This window comes from Enhydra lutris, unplaced genomic scaffold (genome assembly GCF_002288905.1).
Source record: "Enhydra lutris kenyoni isolate GAN:26980312 unplaced genomic scaffold, ASM228890v2 scaffoldscaffold5, whole genome shotgun sequence".
NCBI lineage: Eukaryota > Metazoa > Chordata > Mammalia > Carnivora > Mustelidae > Enhydra > Enhydra lutris.
The window spans coordinates 51673056-51693387 of NW_019154089.1; the positions used below are offsets into that span (position 1 = coordinate 51673056).

Consider the following 20332-nt stretch of genomic DNA (forward strand, 5'->3'; position numbering starts at 1 on the left):
TCAACAAATTTATATGCTGCAAAATTGTAGCATATAAATTTCTTTCCTTTTTGGTAAGTAATGTAAATTTATCCACTTAAAACTAGGAGCTTCATCAATTTTTTTTAATTTCATATGTCTTTTATTCAGTTTATTTAAACAAACAAATAAGAAAAAAACAGTTCACCCATTTTTCCCTACCCCCCCCCACCCGTCTGCCTCTGACATCATATCTATGAGCTTAGTTTTATAGATATAGATTGGTGATAGATAGATTTCTATTTTAGGTTCCACATATAAGAGAAGTCACACAGTATCTGTCCTGCCATCTGAGTCTTGATCAGTCTTATCAAAATCCAGGTTTGCCAAAACCTGGAAATGACTCAAATGTCCATCAAGAGTAGGACAAATAGATAATGGTCTTTCATTCAACATAATATGAAACAAGATAAATGAGATGAAGTGAAAATGAACTTCGTAGAACTGCATGTAGAAAGATGAGTCATAGAGCAGTGTGGGATTAAGGAAGCCAGACACACGGGAAGCTCACAAAGGCATGCTGTATGATTACATTTCTATAAAGTATAAAAGTAGGCAAGAGTAATCTGTGATGTTAGAAATCAGAAGAATGGTTTCTATTGGGTGGGGTAGAGACCAGGGGGAGACACCAGGGGGATGTTGGGGGCACTGTTAGTGTTCTGTTTGTTGACCTGGTCATAACATGGGCATATCCACTTTGCAGTAATTAATTAAACATAATACTTACAATTTGTGCATATCTTATGTGTGATGGTCTTGAAAGAAATCCAAATCCTGGGGCGCCTGGGTGGCTCAGTCAGTTAAGTGTCAGCTCTTGGTTTCAACTAAAGTCACAATCTCGTGGGTTATGGGATTGAGCCCCTCATCAGGCTCCCCACTCAGCAAGGAGTCTGATTGAAGGTTCTCTCCCTCTGGCTCTCCCTCTTTTCTCTCTCTTTATCTCTCTCTCTTAAATAAATAAGTAAATCTTTAAATGGAAGGGAGTGAGGGAAAAAAGAAATCCAAATCTTGACTTGGGCCCTACTTATCCATCAGAAATTGAGCTTGCCATAGCTAGGTAGGTCCTCAGAGTCACTGCCTAGCATAGTAGGTCCATTTCTACAGTCAAAGGAACTGGGTCAAAAATCTGATTAGAACATTGGAGCAATAGGGGCAGATGAGGCAGGACAAGGTGGGGACTTCTCTCACTTAGGGGATCACCAGGTTTGGGGAGCAAGTCACACAAAATGGTAGAGCTGAGATCCCTGGCATTCAGAATTGATCTGGGCCTGAGTGGGCCGGAATATGCAGATGGTGGGCACAAAGTGGGTCTGCCAGTGGATAGACAGTGGGGAGTGGTGTGTTGGGAGCTCAGATCTGTTACTTCTTACTCTCCTGAGCCACACTGCCTCCCCTCCTATGGTTGACCCTTTCCGCCATGGATAGTGGGATCAGCACACACTGTGGGACCATGGCCCTGATTTTCCATCCAGGAAGAGTAGCTCTTATTTCCTTGAAAAGCAAGCTGTGAGGCATAAAATTCCTTTTTTCAACTCTTGGTCTCTGTAGAAGAGACTTGGCTTAATGGAAGAGGGTGATGAAGGGAAGCTTCTGGGAAAGAGGGCCTGGGCAGGATCAGCATTGATGAAGAGTGAAATGGGGAAGTCAGATGATTTTATGGAGATCATACCACAGTGGGACATAGCACTGTGGGAAGGTATATTTGAATAAGATAATGGGAGGACCACAAAGTTGGGGGTGGGGGGGGGTGGTCTCTGAGGATTCAGAAGCAAGGCAGCTGATCACGGGCAAGGTGCTGACTTCCTACAAACCTGCTCTTCAGTCCGGAGTCTTGCATGTTTAAATCACATGATGTGAACATGGGTTCTCCTGAACCCAGGGAGCTAGTGAGGACTGCAGCCAAGATAATTGTCCTGAACTGAGGTATGGGGCTGACTTTTTCCTAATTGAAGTCCAAATATTTGGAGCAATTTGCCCCCGTAACCATCACTGAAAGCAGGCTGTGGGCAAGGAGGCCTTTGATCAAGATCTCACTTGCAGTGAGGGCTGGGTAGCCAGGGGGAGCCTTAAAGAAACAAAAAACAAATTTATCCCTAGCCTAGTATCCACCAGCCCTAAACATTGGTCAGTGGACAAGCAGGTGGTATGCTTGGTTCTGGAAGAAAGCACAATACATGACCCAGGTTAACATCCAGCATAGCTCCCCCTGGAGTTAGCAGTCAAGATCACCTTTCTCCGTGAAGGTTTACCTAGCCCACTGCGTTTGACCTGCCGGGGGCTAAGATGCAGCATGAGTTGAGAAACCACTGCTGAAACACAGGAACACCACCACTAGATCTAATTCCCTGGAATGGGGATTTCAAGACACCAGAAAGTGCATGGTGGTTATTAACCAGATTCCAAAACAGTGCAGGAAATCCCCTGGGGAAATGGGTTTTTGTTTTTGCTTTGTTTTTTAGCCCATAAAATACTTCCTAAAAGCTTTCTTATAGGAAAACTCCGTTTACGAGAGTTTCTTTGAGCCTGGGCCAGCACACCAGGAAGCATGAGCAGTGGTAATGCCTGCTTTTCCCGCCCCCACCCTGCTCTCCCCCTCTAGCCATTTCTTTTGCCAAACACATGCGGCCCTGATTTGGTAGAGCTGTCCAGACAGCATCTGACCTTGCCTAAAAATTGTGATTTACAGCATGTTGATCTCAAACATTTTGAGGCAATGCCCAAAAGAGCAGAGAAGTCTCAATAAAAGGATATTCTAGAACTTCTTTGGCCATGGGGCCAAATCCCATCCCTAAGCCAGGATGAGGTGATCAGATCTCCAAGACAAAGAAGTCTTCCAGGGCTGTATAGACCTAATGAAGTCATATTTGAGGAAGCAGTTTCTGAGAGCCCCAGACATATATAGGACTGGCAGCTGAGGTGAATTCTCTGAGCTCCGGCTCTCCTGACTCCATGCCTGCTCAAGGCCTGGCGTGCTGTTCCCTCGGTCTGGGTCCATTGCTGTTGTCTCCATTCTCCACGCCCCGCCCCCTCCCAGAGGGAGGGATCATTGCACTGTCCATCACAGTCTGCAAATCAAGATTATTCTCAGATGCTCTCAGATTCACTACATTTCTCTCTCCCATTGGCATAGGACTGACAATTTACTAACTCTCTCTGTGCTTCAAGATCCTCACCTCTTCAAAGGGGAGGTAATAGTCTGTGCCACTCATGGGGCTATCGTGAGGGCTGAATGGAAGCAAACGATGAGGACACTTAGCACAATCTGGCCCGTAGTAAGTGCTCCAGACACCGTAGGCATGATTACACCCCTGGTGATCCTTTAGCAACTTGATTTAAATTGAATGACCCAAGGTAGTTCAGAGAGTGCAACCTGGGGAAGGGGAGGCATTTGGAAGAGCAACTAGAACGTTCCCAGAGAACAACATCGTGGCTTCCTCACAGGAGCCCAATAGAAGAGAGGACTTGATGGTGTCTAGTTGCCCCAAATCTCTGTTGTCACTAAGATTTCTATTTCCAAGTAGGTCTCAGAGGGGGTGGTAGCAGGTAGAGAAGGCCTCCTCGAAGCTGTCCATGAGGCGGTGTCCAGCTGGGACACGGGGAACCAGCTCTGGCCAAGAGGAATGGGCGAAGGCTGGTCTCTTCAGAGCTCATCAAACAACACCCAGCCGTTTCAGATGTCTCAAGAAGAGCAGCCTTGCCTCTGGATGGTCTTCCCTTGAGTTATAAAAATCATAAGATTTATTATGGTGAGTGCTGTGAAGTGTGTAAACCTGGCAATTCACAGACCTGTACCCCTGGTGATAAAAATATATTATATGTTTATTAAAAAAATAAAAAAATAAAAATTAAAAAATAAAAAAAATCATAAGATTTAAAAGAAAATATATGCCATGTGTTTCCAAGAATATACACTTAGTTCATCAAATCTGTTGTTTTCTGAGTTTTTTGGAGTCCAACAAGACTAATGAACCTTTTTCAAATGTCTTTTAAAAATGTTTTCTTCTCAAAAGGACACTTAGAGGCTTTGAAATTGGTTCCAAGGGTAAAAATAATAGTATTAGTAATAAATTGTTCAAAACTCTCAACCCCCGCAGGTTGAAAATTTACTTAATGCTCCAAAACCAAGGATTTGAATTATTACTGGGGTTTGTCGTTGGTTGAAAAAGGAGAAGGAAAGCACATGGAGGTTCACTGGAGTTCACTGTGTGGTTCACAGTTATGCCCATAGCCCAGCAAATTTCTTGCTCAGCCTACGTTTTCAGAGAAACATAGCCCTTCCCCCCACACTTGGCACCCATGAGACCAGGTTGAATTCATACTGAGGCTACTTACTGAGTGTGCGGACTTATTTTTGGCTGTTGGATCAAAGCCCTCCCAGAATGGTTCTCTTGTAGGGCATGCAATCTGTGTCGCATAAAATGGGTGATATATGGTTAAGTGACCAAAGGGTGGAAAGAGGACAATTTTTCTTGGGGGTCTGCGCGCAGGAGCGTTGCCCCGCGGCTGCCCTTGAACATTGTCATCTGATGACCTCTAGTGGTAGAATTTTTCCTAGCATGTGTGCACGGGTGCGTCTGAGCCAAGCCATTCAACCATGTTACATTTTCCTACATTCCTTTCCTCCTGTTTTGTCATTCACATTAAGCAAGGAGCAAGGATCAGTTGCAAACACCCAGAGTAAAGTAGTACATGTGCCTGGCCAGCCTGTTGCTTTACAAAAGTTGCCCGGTGCCTTCTCTTTCAGCGAACGTCTGATACATTTCCTATAGAAAGAGAAAGGAGCCAAAATGAAGGAAAGTGTGGCATCCACCGTTGTTTTCCTTTTGCTACTTTTTCTCAACACCGGTCTTCTGAATGGTAAGTAAGGAACTGTCCTGCTCTTTCTAATTCCCTGGGGTGTTTTTCGAGAGGATGGGGAGTCTAGCTAGCCCTGCAGTTACAAGCGATGGAAATGCCACTTGCTGCTGTTAAATTATTTGCAATATTTTTGGCATTAAAATCAATGCAGAAATTAATGCAAAAGAATGAAGGCAATGAATGCAAAAGCGTGTCTCTGTGCTCTGCCTTCTATCCTCACTCCGGGAGTTCAGGGAAGCAGCTTGGATGAATGACAAGACCAGACTCTGGGTCCGGCTTCTGTCAGCTACTACTGGCTATGTGACCTTGAGCCCATCACCTAATCTCTCTGGGTTTCCACATTTTCAAAGTGAGGACAAAGATGTTCCCTCCACCTCTGATGAAGTGATGTATGTGGAAAATCTTTGAAGAACAGTAAAGAGATAAAAGGGATTGCTGTTTTATGATGGGAAACATATAGCTAACTCTATTACCTGTGCTAATGGGAGAGATTAAGTTCACAACCAGAGCGTGCATGCTGGCGTATGTACATTTCTGTGTGCCCACCTCTGTGTATTTTTGGGTGGGGATACTTTTGTATATAATTCTATGTGTACTAACTTTTCCATGTGTATCTGATTGCAAATGCTTCTCTGTGTATACCAGTGTGAGTATCCATCTGTGAGTGTATCCCTGTGTACCAGTATATTTCCATGTATTTTCCAAGTGGGCTTCCTAGTATGCAGTTGCATATATGTGGGGGCGGGGGGCTGTCTGTGTGTTTGTGAGGTGGGCTCTAATGTGGACATACATATGTACCTGTGGGTACGGTTTCTACATGGTTGTCCTTCTGTCTGTGTGCATTTTATAAGAATAGTGAGACAGTCCATTCATTTTCACTATCCCTGCTAAAGTGAGTGAAAGGAACATTTGACTAATTGTAATTTCACAACTGTGCTCTCCTCTCCCGAATGTCCAAGAAGTACTATGAATAACCAGTGAAATGTGAAAGAGATAAGCTTCCAGAGAGAGAAAAAGGACAGCAGAGATCAGCATAATCCATAGGGAAACTTGAAGTACTCAAATAATCAACAGTTGCCTTAATTGGCTTCTGCGGATGCTCATTATTGAGCCATAGGGTTTGGGGTTTTTAAAAAAAGAAAAAAAATTTTCTGCCCCACATGCTCATTCCCAGCCACAAAAAAACAAATAAATGAAAAAATAAATAAATAAATAAAACCCACACACACAACAAACAAATCACTTCAACCTATGAGATTATCCTAAAGAAATTTTTCCTGGAGCATAAACAATGTTACAGATTTTGGCCGACCTAACCCCACGCTGGCTGGCATGGAGTTTTAAGATTTCCTATAATCCTTTGATGGTTTTGGGGGTAGCTGGGAGCTAGAGGGTAGCTTAGCCCCCACTGACAAGATCGGCCTGCTGTCCTCAGCCCCAGCCTGGGCACTGTGTCATATCATTCCATGAACTTCTTCTTTCTGGCCAGTTTTGCCTGGGGTCCCCTCTTCCCATGCATGTTCTCCTCCAGACTTGATCTTTCTGATCTGGTGCTCAGAGAGAACTTGTGGCCTAGGAGCCAGTGGTCGGGGACAGGGGAGACAAGTATAAGAGAAAACAGAGAAAAACCCCTGCTCTAAATTGCTGAGACTGAGACCTTTCAAGCTCTCCTCTCTGCTGCTGCTTTTCTTGAACTAAACAGTCAGGCATCCAACTTGACCAAGAAGAATATGGCCTGGGGTTAGTTATGTGGATGGGCACAATGGGGCTGCTGCCTAGCAGGAGGCACAAGGCAAAGGCCCAGGGCCACCCTCTTCCTCTTTGGACCTGACAGACAAGGAAGGGGGTCAAGGCAGTTGACCAAGAGCTTTGGGGATTAAGCAACTGAAAAACCCCATCCTCTTGACATTGTATTTTCCACATCACCTTCTAGCTTCCAACTGGGGTCAGATATGGCTCTTGGATAATAATGGTAGCTGGTAACCAGAAGAGCAGCGAGTCACTCCGCCACCTCCTACCATGCCTCCCACCCCAAAAAGGGTCATAGAAATGCAAGGAAGCCCTTTGCCACCTCACCACAAAAAGACCCAAGAGGGAAGGGGGAAATATAAGACAAAAGGGACTAAAAAACGAGAATCAGAAATGGGGGCAGGAGAATGAGGAGATAGACGAGACAGACGGTGAGACTGGGTCAGAGATCAAAGCCAAATGGAGTCAAGGGAAAGTGAAGGGAAACAGGAAGGAAAGGAGAAGATGGGGGGTAGGGGGAAGCAGCCAAAGGAGTGTCAGCGATACAAAGAAGAAAACAGAAGGTCCAGGATTGAGTTAATTGTGTGGGAATGGCAGAAGGATGGAGATTTTTGAGTGGATGGAGAAGTGCTAGAGAGCAATGTGTCAGCAAAGGGTCCCAGGACACCTGTGCCTGGGAAAGAATGCTTTTCATGGTCACCCTTCTACTATGGGAAGATGTCAACTGCATGGACTCTGGGATCATGGAAGGGCCACATACCCTTCAGTCTACACATATCCAGCCCACCCTTGATGTTCATCCTGTTGGAATTTTACAGTTAGTCACCGGTCCTGGTTAGTGGCCATCTCTGCCTCACAGGACACACACATGCACACACATACACACACAGCTCTCTCTCTCTCTCTCTCTAGCTCTCACTCTCTTTCTCTCTCAGTCCTGCCAACATCAGGGCAGCCCACAGAGGAATGTTGCTGGTATTTCTGAGCCCCCCACCCCTACACCCCCTCATCCCAAACTTCATCACTTCATCACTGACCTGGTCCCATCACTCTGCTTCTGTCACCAGTAGGAGGGTCAGTTGAATGCACCTTATTCTCAAATGACTTCTGGCTCCTTTTAGGACAATCACCTCCTGGAAAACCTGTGATCTCTAAATGTCGTTCTCCTGAAAAGGAAACATTCACCTGCTGGTGGAAACCTGGGGAAGATGGAGGACTTCCCACTAATTACACGCTGACGTATCACAAGGAAGGGTAAGAAGTTTTCTTCTCTCCTATCAACCCCCACATGACTGCTCTCAATCTGGGGGCCCAAAGTTAGAATTACCACACTTCTCTGAATTGGCACTAGTAAGGCTCCTACCACCCAGGAAAAGAACTCCACTGCCTGTGTCTACAGTCTCTGGTTAATGTCCTTGAGGAGCTCTTTCCATGAGTATAAGGTCATCCAACACCCCAGCAATACAACCCAGCATTATTCCTAGTGTCTGTCCCAAGCTTAGGTTGTAGCCCAAGGTCACATATCGATCTTTCCTAAAGGCTAGTCATCTTTAGATGTAAATTTGGGGCCGTTTTTTACTTTCGCAATCTCAGAGGATTATCGTGTAATCCGTAACCACCACGGTACATTAGGTTTTCAAACTTGTTCCGTGACCGAGAAAGTAAAGAGCCCTATAAGCAAAGGGAGATAAGGATGTTTCCTTAGCATTTGCTGAGCCAGGATCTCTGATCTTCCAGAGGGCATATGTGGACCTAGGGTGGTGTCGAGGGCTAAACAAGGGCCTCTCTGGGTGGGGTTTTTCTTTACTCACAATGAAACCGTCCTGGAAAGCCCAGGAGGGCTGTATTCTTCCCCAGAGAAGAAAACACTTACCTGTTGCAACACCTGGCCCACATCCCAAAGATAACACTTCGTTGTACGTAACGTTGTCATCCCTTGTGTGACGCAGAGGGGTATAGTGTAAATTGAGTTCAGGGACTCAAACTGGCAACCAAGCTAAGAAAGCTTTCACACCTCATGCTGGGTCTTGCATTGAGGCCCTGATGTCTACATGGGGTCAGCCTAAGGAGGCCTCCTGGTCCTGAAATGGCCCCGTTCTTAGTCGTGTTACTCTTTTGTTGACGTGAGGCCATCTGAAATAGACTGACAGCAATGTTTACCCTCTTTCATCTTCTTTAAGTGAAATGTAATTCAACACATGTGCACGGTAAATGCCACATTGTACACGGCCCCCGCTGTATGTATAGGGGAGGGTCACGGGTCCTGACATGACCAGTGGCCATTCCCTGGGGCCTTGGCCATTGAGAGCTCAAGCACTTGGCCATTGAGAGCTCAAGCACTTATTGGCAGGGGGCATACAGCACAAAGCCCACAAAAACCTATGGAAGGGAGGTGTCAATGAGCAGCAGAGTCGTTGAGGATCTAACGTAACCCTTCTACCATCTCCAGCACCCTCCCCTCTGTCTCACCCCCAGCTGACATGGGCAGGACACAGATGTTTGGGGAGATGTTCCTCAGCTCTGGTTCTTACATTTCAAATGTCTGATCCCCAAAAGCCAGTGTTACTGATCTACTCAGAAAGAGACTAAACTCTGTTGACTGCTTCCTTATTTGCTGCTAATGCACTACTCATTGCAGAGAAACAACTACACATGAATGTCCAGATTACATAACCAGTGGCCCCAATTCCTGTTACTTCAACAAGAAGCACACCTCCATATGGACGATGTACATCATCACAATAAATGCCACAAACCAGATGGGAAGCAGTTCCTCGGATCCACGTTATGTGGACGTGACTTACATAGGTAAGGCGAAAGGTGACAACAGGTCAGGAATGGGTTACCCCTTATGGATTTACCAGTGGTGAGACTCAGCTTGAGTCCTCTTGGCTTTTGGAGAAAAAAAAATAAAGAAGAAAATTTTCAATATCTTTCTCAACTGGTTTTTCAAACCCATTTTTATCAAGTCATTCATGGGAGTAGGACTGGGACTTGGGATCCTTATGTTTCTGTGCCTTCCCTTGAGCCTTCTTCTCATCCTCTTGCATCCAGAAGGAATGTTCTATTTATGCGTCCCTTATCACTCCTTCCCTCCAGCCCTCCTCCCACAATCAATGTCCCCTTCTCCCTGACTTTCTCTCTCCCCATGGAACACAGAGCTCCTGCAGGGAGTAGAGCTCCTAGAAGGTGTTCATTTGCTTCTGCACCCACAGGGATTGTGCCAACCCATTTGCCCCAAATTCAGTCCTCAATATACATGTGCTTCTTAGTAACTGGAGGTATTATTTTAAAAATAATTTGAGGAGTAAATACTACTACTTGAACAGCAGTCTGAAGGCCAAGATCACAGGTACAATGTTTGGAGACGTCATTAGCAAAGCAAAACAAAGTCAACCCAAACGCTGCTTCTGGCTTTACACGATCAACCATGAGTTGCAGGGTAATTAGGCATCACTGCTGTGGCCTGGACAGTGTGGCAGGGCTGACAAAGGGAATCTTAGGACAAGAGATGGCTTGGCCAGGCCAGGGTTCAGCCCTCATCTTGCATCATAATCTAGGGAGTAGCTAATTAGGTTCATGGTTACCCAAGTCCTCCAGATTTACCTAACACCACTCAGTAAGGAAAATCAGATTAGGATTCTTAAGTGTTCACTTGCATATCATCCCCATGGCATGTTATCAGTGGTTTATCCTTAAAAACTGGAAAAGCTTCCAACACCAACCAGTACACACTTGAATATTTTCTCTTGCAGCAAATCACTGGAATGAGCCTGGGGGTGGAAACTGAATTTGAGCTTAGTTTAAGAAACTCAGAAAAGCAACTCCAGTGGCAAGTAGGAATAAAATAAATTTCGGTCATATAAATTACTTGAGATTCAAAGTCTTTAAGATGATAAATGCCAAGTAATCCCTTTGTCTCAGGCTCTCTCTTATGGATTTAACATAGGAGGGCAAAACAGCAAAGGCAAAAGAAGTTCTGGAAGGAGCCATTGCTACAATGAAAGTAGTCACACACACACACACAGACACACACACACACACAAGCACACACTCACACATGCACACATGCATGCACAAAAACAGAATCACTAAAAAGTAGTACGTTTAAGAAGTGAAATTGATGAGGGCACCAATTTCACATGAGCTCTGGGAAACAACTTCTCTGGTGAAAAAGTGCTGGCCCTTATTTCCCAAAAAATAGGAGGGTTTATGGAACTCTCATATGACCCTACAACACACAGTGTTGGTGACAAGCCATAGAATTCATTTAATAATCAGTGCTGGGCGCCTGGGTGGCTCCATCAGTTGAATGTCGGACTCTTGATTTCAGCTAGGCCATGATCTCAGGGTTGTGACATCAAGCCCCAAGTCAGGCTCTGAGCTGGGTGTGGTGCCAGCGTGAGATTATTTTTTAAATCAGGATTAACCACAGTACCTTCTCGATCAGCCAGGGATAACCCAGAATGTTCAGAATGACGATATTGGCAGATAATCTCTCAGAAATAGATTTCGTTACTGTTCTTGTTGCTACTGCTATTGAATTACATTTAGCAATGTCGAAGATGGTTGAAAGCAGTGATTCTCAACTTGGGGCTGTGTTGTCTCCCCCAGGATATTTAGCAATGACAGGAAACCTCTCCAATGATTGCAACCTAGGAGGGCAGGCTCGGGGTATTGCTGACATTTAATGGGTAGGGGCCAGAAACACCGCAAGGCACACTAGAGAGCTCAGGACAGCATCCCTCCCACTCACCCCAACGCGCCAATAGATAAGCGTCTGGTCCAAAATGCATAGTGCCGAGGTTGAGAAACTTTGCTCTAAAGGATTTAGCTTAAACATTTTGCTGGCGGTTTTGTACCAATAGTTTTTGATCAAAAGCGTTTCTCAGGTTGGTTTAGTAAGTACATATAAAATGATTTTTCATAGGTATTTACTTAGTGACATATAAGCATTAGGATTAGTGGCAGATTTTCTGAAGTCCACTTTTCTAGGCAACTGTAGGTTATAATGCCCAATACACTACAATCACACTCACATCCCCCCTGGCACGGAGACTTATTTGAGGAGGTAATAAATGAAGCGAGAAAATACTACTGACCAGCAGGACTGAGATTAGGGCAAAACAAGCTGGTACACAAGGAACTCTTCAGGGGATAGTCACACAGCTGTACTTACAGGAATCTGAAAGTAAGTGCCTTCTTATTTTTGTGTGTGTGTGGCATAATACACATAACATAAAATTCACCATCTTAGCCATTTTAAGATGTGTGATCCGGTGGTGTTAGTTCATTCACACGGCTATGCACCCTTCACTCTCTAGTTCCAGAACACGTTCATCACTCTGGATGGCAACTGCACAACAATTAACCAGTTACTCTGGAATCCCTGCTTTATCCTAGCCCCAGAACAACCACTAGTCTGCTTTCTGTCTCTAAAGGTTTGCCTATTCTGCATATTCCAAGTATATGGAATCATAGAGTATGTGGCCTTTTGTGTCTGGCTTCTTTCACTTCGCATAATGTTCTCAAGATTCATCTATGTTCTAGCATGTATCAGTACTTCCTTCCCTCTAATGATTGAATCATGTCCAACGATAATGGATATTATTTATCCATTCATCCATTGGTGGACATTTGGGTTGTTTCCACCTCTTGGCTACTGTGAATAGTGTACTATGAGCAATCAGGTACAAGTTTTTGTTTGAACACCTGCTTTCAGTTGTTTTGGGTAGAGACATAAGAGTGAAATTGATGGGTGACATGGTAATAGCACATTTAACTTTCTAAGGAATATCCAGACTTTTTTCTACAGTGGCTGTACCACTTTACATTCCCATCAGCAATGTACAAGGGTGCCACTTTCTCCAGTGATCCCACCAACACTTAGTATTTTTCGCCTTTTGAATTCTAGCCATCCTAGCATGTATGAGACGGTATCTCATTGTGGTTTTGACTTTCGTTTCTCAATGACTTTTGAGCCTCTTTCCTGTCCTTTTGGTCATGTGTGCCTTCTTAAATTTTGCATTGTGCTTGCTTCAACCTAACCCCAGTTCTGCTGACCAGCACCTGATACCAAATGCCAAGAGTCTCATAACCACAATAGAGTGAAACAGTAGAGAGAGCCCCCTCTAAGACATGTCATTCTGTGTTCAGATACCACTTTTACTAAATATGGAGTTTCTTTCCTGTCTACAGTTGAACCAGACCCTCCTGTGAACCTAACTTTGGAATTAAAACAGCCAGAAGACAAAAAAACATACCTGTGGATGAAATGGTACCCACCCACCCTGGTTGATGTTAGATCTGGTTGGCTCACACTCCAGTATGAAATTCGGTTAAAACCCGAGAAAGCTACTGAGTGGGAGGTAAGTCAACTAGAAGGTTTTGGAAAGAACCTGGTCCTTGGCAAAGGTGAAGCCCTTGCACTGAGAGTAGGTTGTTCCTCCTCATTTTTGGGTAACCCTGTTGCCCTCTCAATGCTGATGTGACCCACCCTGGCAGGGATGGTCCTCCTCACCTCCACTGGGATTGATGAAGGTCATCTCCATACTCTCCCAGGGCTAGCTAGCTCCTTGCACTGAACAGTGTCCTTCACCCAATCTCCAACCCATGTCCTTCAGGATATCTTAGTTTGAGATACTTGTGAGTGTACTTATGTGACACTAAATAGGAGGAAAAAGTCTCAGTGTAACCAGTCTGTGATCAATGGTATTTTTATTCACTTGCAAATACTTCAATGTAAAGAAGAAATAATACAGTAAATTATAGGCATTATAATAGTCTACTCTTAAATATTTTATAGTATTATAATATTATATAATATTTTAGTCTGTGTCTCTTATTTTATTTTCTTATTTTTTATTGTTATGTTCAATTAGCCAGCATATAGTACATCATTAGTTTTTGATGTAGTCTCCAACGGTTCATTAGTTGCATTATAACACCCAGTGTTCATCACAACACGTGCCCTCCTTAATCACCCATTTACCCCATCTGCCCACCGCCCCCTTCCATAGCCCTCAGTTTGTTTCCCAGAATCCAGAGTCTCTCATGGTTAGTATCCTTCTCTGATTTCTTCCAATAATTCAGTTTTTCCTCCCTTTCCCTGTATATTCTCTTTTAAAAAGGGAACATTTGACGGGTATCTGGCTGGCTCAGGCAGTGAAGTGTGTGACTCCTAATCTCAGGGTTGTGAGTTCTACCCTACACTGGGTATGGAACCTACTTAAAATCTAAAAAGAAAAAAAAGAAACATTTGGTTTCACTCATATGTGGAACTTAAAAACAAAACAAATGAACAAAAAGAGATAAACAAAAAAACAGTCTCTCAAATACAGAGAACAAACTGGTGGTTGCCGGAGGGCAGGTGGGTGGGAGGATGGATGAAATAGGTGAAGGGGTTAAGAGTAAACTTATTGTGATGAGCACTGAGTTATGTATAGAAATGTTGAACCACTATATGGAACACCTGAAACTAATGTAACACCTCTATGTTAATTATGCTTCAATTTTAAAAAAGATACTCTCAAACCCATTAGCGATGATAGCAATATAAAATTTTTAAAAAGGGAACATTTCCAAACATAGCCAAAATAATAAGGCTACACAAAGAAAATTAATTAAATTTCCTTAATAACATTTAATAGCCAGTCCATATTTTAATTCCCCCAATTACTTCCAGAAATACCTTTAACAGCTAGTTTGTTCAAACCAGAATCCACTCCAAGACCCACACGTGGCTGGTTGTTCTGTCACTTCCATCTCAACATACTCGGGAGAGTGGGTCATTTGTCCTATAGAATGGCCCACCTTCTGCATTTGTCTGATGAGTTCTCTGTGAGGTCATTTGGCTAATTTCTCTGGCCCTGTATTTCCTGTAACCAGACAATTAGATCTAGAAACTTGATCAGGTTCGGGTTGAACAAGTTTTAGCAAGAATACTTCAGAAGTGATTGTAGGTGCCTCATGCCAGGAGATGGAAATCATCTGGTTAACCCGCCAGAAATGATGCTAAGGCTGACTCTGGGATCAGAGAGATGACAACTTCATCCCTTGATTGTTTTGCTTGTACACTATTGTTTCAATAAACTTGAAGGCCCTGTTCTCTTTCACCTAGGGGCTTTAGCTAATTGGTAATATGAATCAATAAAGTCATTAGGGTTGACAAAATAGCCAATTTTTCAATTGTATTCACTGGTTGTCTTCCATAAAGTAGAATTTAGAAGTGGGTAGAGGATAGGAAGCAGAATATTTGACTCTATGTCAATAGAGTTCCCCATGAAGAGGTAGAAAACCCATTAATTTTTGTGTGAGCCCTGTGAGGAGGAAAAGATGAGCTAGGAGAGTGGAATGGTGAGAAGAACAGAGATTTATCTACAAAATTGAATCTGCTGGCCTCGGTTCTCCAATAGTTTATTATCTAGGGGAATGACTTCTATCTTCCTTGTTTGTCCCTAGACTCATTTTGCTGGACAGCAGACTCAGTTTAAGATTCTCAGCTTATACCCAGGACAGAAATACCTTGTCCAGGTTCGCTGCAAGCCAGACCATGGATTCTGGAGTGAGTGGAGCCCAGAGAGCTCTATCCAGATACCTAATGGTGAGTCTCTTGCCTCCCTTTTGCATATACTCCAAAATATTTCTAAAACAAAATAAATTCAGTAAGTTTGCATGTAGTAACTACTAACAGAAAAACTGTTTTAAGCCTTAGCCAGAAGAATAAAGAGATGTGGGTTTATCATCTCTCCATCTAGTACCAAGATACCTGGAAATGTAGCACTGCTCTCTGGGTCACTGTCAGTGAGGACCTGTTTCTAGGATAAGACGACAAACATGGGTTTGGCATGTCTCAAATGGTTTGATGGTCAGTCATTTGCCCTCTCCATTTGCTCAAGGTCATCATCTAGTTGTCCCAAAATTTGTAAGGTGGTATGCCACTTCAAAGGCATTAATCAATTTTCAGTCCATGATGTCAATTACATCTTGACCCTTGTATGAAGGTACAGTATAAAAGAGACACCCAGTTCTAAGTGCCAGTAAACATGGTGGCTTGTGCTCCACAAGAGAATGATTCATCTTGCATTCCTAAAGTACATTATGGTTTATAAAGTCTTGACCTTGCTTGCCCTTTCCAACCTTCTCAGGTCTTCAGAGAGAATAGATTAGCATTAGGAATCAAAAATGAGGAAAATGAAGCTCAGTGAAGTTAGAGATCTTACCCAGAACCACATGGCAAAGCCTAGCTCTTCTACCAACTTGCCCAGCCAAAGCACAAAGCTTGCATTGGCTTGGCATTGAAACAGCCCTGAATTGTGGGTCATAAGATTCATATATGCATCCAGTTCAGCCTTGGCTCTTATAATTAATAAAAGCACAGTGTCTAGAGGCAGAAGGTCCAGGTTCAAATCCCAACAGTAGTTTATAGTTTAAACGTTTGTGGGGAAATCGCTCTTTGAGCCTCCATTTCCTCATCTTTATATACCAGGCAGTGTATGTAAAGAGTTTAGCACCCTCAATGGCTTTAGCAAGAACTTAATACATGATGGCCTTTATTATTATTACTGCAATGGACCGTGTGACCTTGAATTTCCTCTTAAAGGATCGAATAAAATAATATGTAAAAGGATTTTGAAATTAGTAGAGTACTGTAAAAACATATGCAACATACTAAGATTTAATAATAAAAATTAAATGTGTCACTGATGCTACTCTCTTTGGATTGTTGTTCAAATCAAAAGAGGTATAGGTAAGCGGGGGGAACTGTTTTGTTCATAACTTCTGCTTATTCGTTGTGTTTTTTTGTTTTTAATGATGCTTTGATTTGATCAAATCTTTCTGACTGTTTGCTTTTTAGACGTCACCATGAAAGATACCATTGTGTGGATCTTTGTGGCCGTTCTCTCCGCAGTCATCTGTCTGATTATGGTCGCAGCCGTGGCTCTGAAAGGCCATAGGTACTTCACTGTCTGTCAACCCTCCTCCCAATCATGGCTGTTAGGAATTGCAGCAAAAAGGATAAAGCAAAGATGTTGGAAACCTACAGATAGGTCAAGCACACTTCCTTTGAGTCATTCGCTACAGTGTGTCCATAGAAAATCTTTTATCAGTGTTAGCAAAAGGAACAGGATGGACTCCTTTGAAACTGGTGCTCTTTCCATCAAACTGAGACTCCCAGTGGTGCATTAGTTAAACTCTCATTAAGAGCAGCTCCAATCAAGAGAAGCAAGTAGTTCCAAAAATCTACTCATTTCGGCATCGGCCTCCTCTAGGAGCCAGAGCTAATTACAATGTCAGCCCCTAAAATTATTAATTGTCTTTGCCATTGATCTTTAGTCTCATGGAGCTCCAGAAATCTAACTCCTGTCCACCATAGCCCATGTAACAGGTAGTTAAAGAATATTGATCTTTCAAAAATTACAAAGTGAGAAAGTGAGTCATCTAATTCTTCTTCACAAATTATTTTATAGCATGGTCACCTGCATCCTTCCACCAGTTCCTGGGCCAAAAATAAAGGGATTTGATACTCATCTGCTGGAGGTAAGTAGCAGAGGTGGAGAAGGTAGCGTAACTCACTGCTTTGTAATCATGACCTGGACACTTGCACACACAATTGCCATCAGTTCAGCCTGGCAGGCTCAGTCCCTGCCCAGCTTGCCCTGCTCCTTGGCACATGTGTTTACAGAAAGATGGCTGGAGGTGTGAGGGTCCTTACGTTCAGACACTAGATGTCAGAGGGCAAGGAGAGAAAGCCAAGAAAACATGAAAACACATAGAAATACTTGCGAGGTAAGTATTACTTATGAACAGAACAGGTCTGTTCATAAGCACAGAAATAAACATTTTGTGCAAATAACCAATTTAGAAAGAGGGTGAATATTTTGATTAATATGAAACAGGGACCCACCACCACCTCCTTTGTCATACTTCCATTAAAGTTTTCACTGGAGTGTTCTTTGCACAATTGCAGTATCCTATTGTAATTGTTGCTCACTGTGAGGACTCAATGGAGACTGGATCAGTCCAGGGGGCTGCTATTTGCCCAGGCCCACTTAGGCTGATTCAAAAGGGATTTAAATTCAACTGTTTTGAATAAAAAAAGGGGTTAGGACATTTTATGTTTCTGCCCAGATGGAAATAAATGGTTTCAGTTTGACTTCAGCTTAACAATGCCGTATCTAAAAGCAATAGCCTGCACATTACCTCCCTTGACCCAGCCACTGTGAGGCTAACAACACAGCAAGAACGTGAAAAGTGAGTCCCAGGGAATTTGGCTTGACTGCACTCAGTTTGATTGCAAGTATTGGAACAGGGATTAGAGCCCCAGAACTTGGGCTCCTGGTCCAGTGCTCTTACCCCACTACCCGTCTCTAGTACTGACCTTCATAGAGCCAGCACGAACATCTTAACTAAGTAAGTTAAATACTGTCTAGCTCAAAATTTGATCCTGTGGCCACAGGGACTTAATAATAAAATAACTACTGTTTGTGTGTGTGTGTGTGTGTGTGTGTGTGTGTGTGTGTCTCTCTCACACACACACACAGTTTTCATATTCTTAAACACAATTACCTCTCATCTTCAAAAGAACTCTCGCAGATGGGTACTGTTATTCCCATTTTACAGGTGGAGAAAGTAAGGACCATAGAGAAGCCCATCCAAAGTCAGTACCCTTTAAAAAGTGATAGAGTCAAGATTTGGGTACCAGTACCTGACCAAAGTCAAGGGATCAGGAAGAAAAGTGGAAAACAAGAGGCAAGGAGGAGGAGAGAAGGAGGAGAACAGAGAGGAGGAGAGGAAGGAAACTGGGACAGCAGGGAGAGAGGGAGAGGTAGGAGGAAGGACAGGAAACGGAGCATAAAGAAAGAAAAGAGTACAGTAGGAGGAGAAGGGAGGAGTAAGGAAGAAGTATGAAGAGGAAGAGTTGAGAAAGAAGGAAGAGACAAGAATCTGCTGACCACTGCCAGACTCCAGAAGGTGATGGAGTTGGTTAGGAGACCAGCAACCAGATCTCAGGGCCCGTGGGTCCCAAAACACCAAATGCGGGCATGAGCACTATAGTTTTTGATGTTTCACAAACTTCGTATTTGATAGGTATGTGTTTATTTTTTGTGCATATACTACTAGCCCATTAAACTCATAATCATGACTGCTTAAGACATTAAGTTAAAATCATGAATTGACTGAAAGAAAAATATGGGATGTATAGTAGTCCAGGAGGTGATTATAGATAGCCTCATACCAACATGTCTGATGTTTGGGAAACTCTGGGAGACCATTAGCACGTCCCACACACCCTTTGTCAAGACTGCGGGCTTGGCTGTGATGCCAATGTGAAATGATAGGAAGCTAACGGCCGTCTCTCCTTTTACTAGAAGGGCAAGTCTGAAGAACTGCTGAGTGCCCTGGGGTGCCAAGACTTCCCTCCCATTTCCGACTGTGAGGACTTGCTGGTGGAGTTTTTGGAAGTGGATGACAGCGAGGACCAGCAGCTGATGCCGACCCATTCAAAAGAACACCCGGGGCAAGATAATAAGCCCACATCCCTGGATCCAGACAGTGACTCTGGCCGAGGCAGCTGCGACAGCCCTTCCCTTTTGTCTAAAAAGTGTGAGGAAGCCCGGGCAAATCCCTCCACATTTAACACTCCTGAGGGCATCGAGAAGCCAGAGAATCCCCAAACAAAGGTTACCCGCAGTCAGGACGCCCAGAGCGCACGCTTAGAAGGCAAAATCCCCTATTTCCCTGCTGACGGCTCCAAATCTTCAACATGGCCTTTACCACAACCCCCTAGCCAACACAGCCCCAGATCTTCTTACCACAACATCGCTGACATGTGTAAGCTGGCCCTGGGCGTGACGGGGACATCAGCCATCTTGTTGGACAAAACAGACACACAAGCTTTAAGATCTTCAAAAACCACCAAGACTGGAGGGGAGGAAAAGGCAGCTGAGCAGAAGGAAGTGGAAAGCTTCCATTCCAAGACTGACCAAGGCACAGCATGGCTGTTGCCCCAGGAGAAAACCCCTTTTATCTCTGTGAAACCCTTGGATTACGTGGAGATTCACAAGGTTAACAAAGACGGAGCACTATCACTGCTCCCAAAACAGAAAGAGAACAGCCACCAGACAGAGAAGTCCGGTACTTGTGAAGGCAGTAAGGAGTATGCCAAGGTGTCCCGGGTGATGGATAACAACATCCTGGTATTGGTGCAGGATCCGCGAGCTCAGAACCTGGCTACTTTTGAAGAACCAGCCAAGGAGGCTCCACCATCTCTTCAGCAGAATCCAGCCAGAGAAGACCTGGCCTCCTTCTCCTCAGCCCCAAGCAGCTGTGGACTCCAGCTGGGTGGGTTGGATTACCTGGATCCCATGTGTTTTATGCACTCCTTCCAGTGATAGCTTGATTCACGGAATGATTGGTTAAAATGTGATTTTTTTTTCAGGTAACACTACAAAGTACGGGAAATGCACCCTACTAGAGAATGCTGGAGAATGTGGTTAGAATGACACTATACAGCCCATAGTTCACTCGTCATGCACCATTTTCAACCAGCTGCCTCTTTCTCCAACAGCTGATTCCAGAACAAATCATTTTGTCTCCTGTGATTTGTAGATTGACTTTTTTTCCTGTTAGTTATAAAATTATGTGTTCAATGAAATAAAAGCACACCGTTTAGTATTCTTGAGGGACAGCGCCATTAAGTATATCC

At 43.8% G+C, this 20332-nt stretch overlaps 1 protein-coding gene across 2 annotated transcripts; it reads left to right on the forward strand.

Annotated features, from left to right (window-relative positions):
* The first annotated feature begins 4760 nt into the window (after positions 1–4760).
* LOC111141177 (prolactin receptor) lies at positions 4761–20124 on the forward strand. Of its 2 annotated transcripts, XM_022493553.1 has the most exons (9): positions 4761–4875; positions 7746–7878; positions 9263–9432; positions 12823–12992; positions 15085–15226; positions 16481–16580; positions 17094–17163; positions 18996–19968; positions 20066–20124. In XM_022493553.1, the coding sequence occupies exons 1-9, from the start codon at positions 4806–4808 to the stop codon at positions 20122–20124; spliced, it is 1887 nt and encodes a 628-aa protein (XP_022349261.1). In that variant the 5' UTR covers positions 4761–4805. The 2 variants fall into 2 exon arrangements, with proteins under 2 accessions (XP_022349261.1, XP_022349260.1); XM_022493552.1 differs by lacking the exon at positions 20066–20124 and having other exon boundaries at positions 18996–20018.
* Positions 20125–20332: the final 208 nt, after the last annotated feature.

Coding starts and splice junctions, on each gene's coding strand:
- LOC111141177 (XM_022493553.1), top strand. CDS start 4,806: ATGAAGGAAAGTGTGGCATCCACCGTTGTTTTCCTTTTGCTACTTTTT. Junction 9,433..12,822: donor TGTGGACGTGACTTACATAG/GTAAGGCGAAAG, acceptor TCCTGTCTACAG/TTGAACCAGACCCTCCTGTG. Junction 19,969..20,065: donor CAGCTGTGGACTCCAGCTGG/GTGGGTTGGATT, acceptor TTTTTTTTTCAG/GTAACACTACAAAGTACGGG.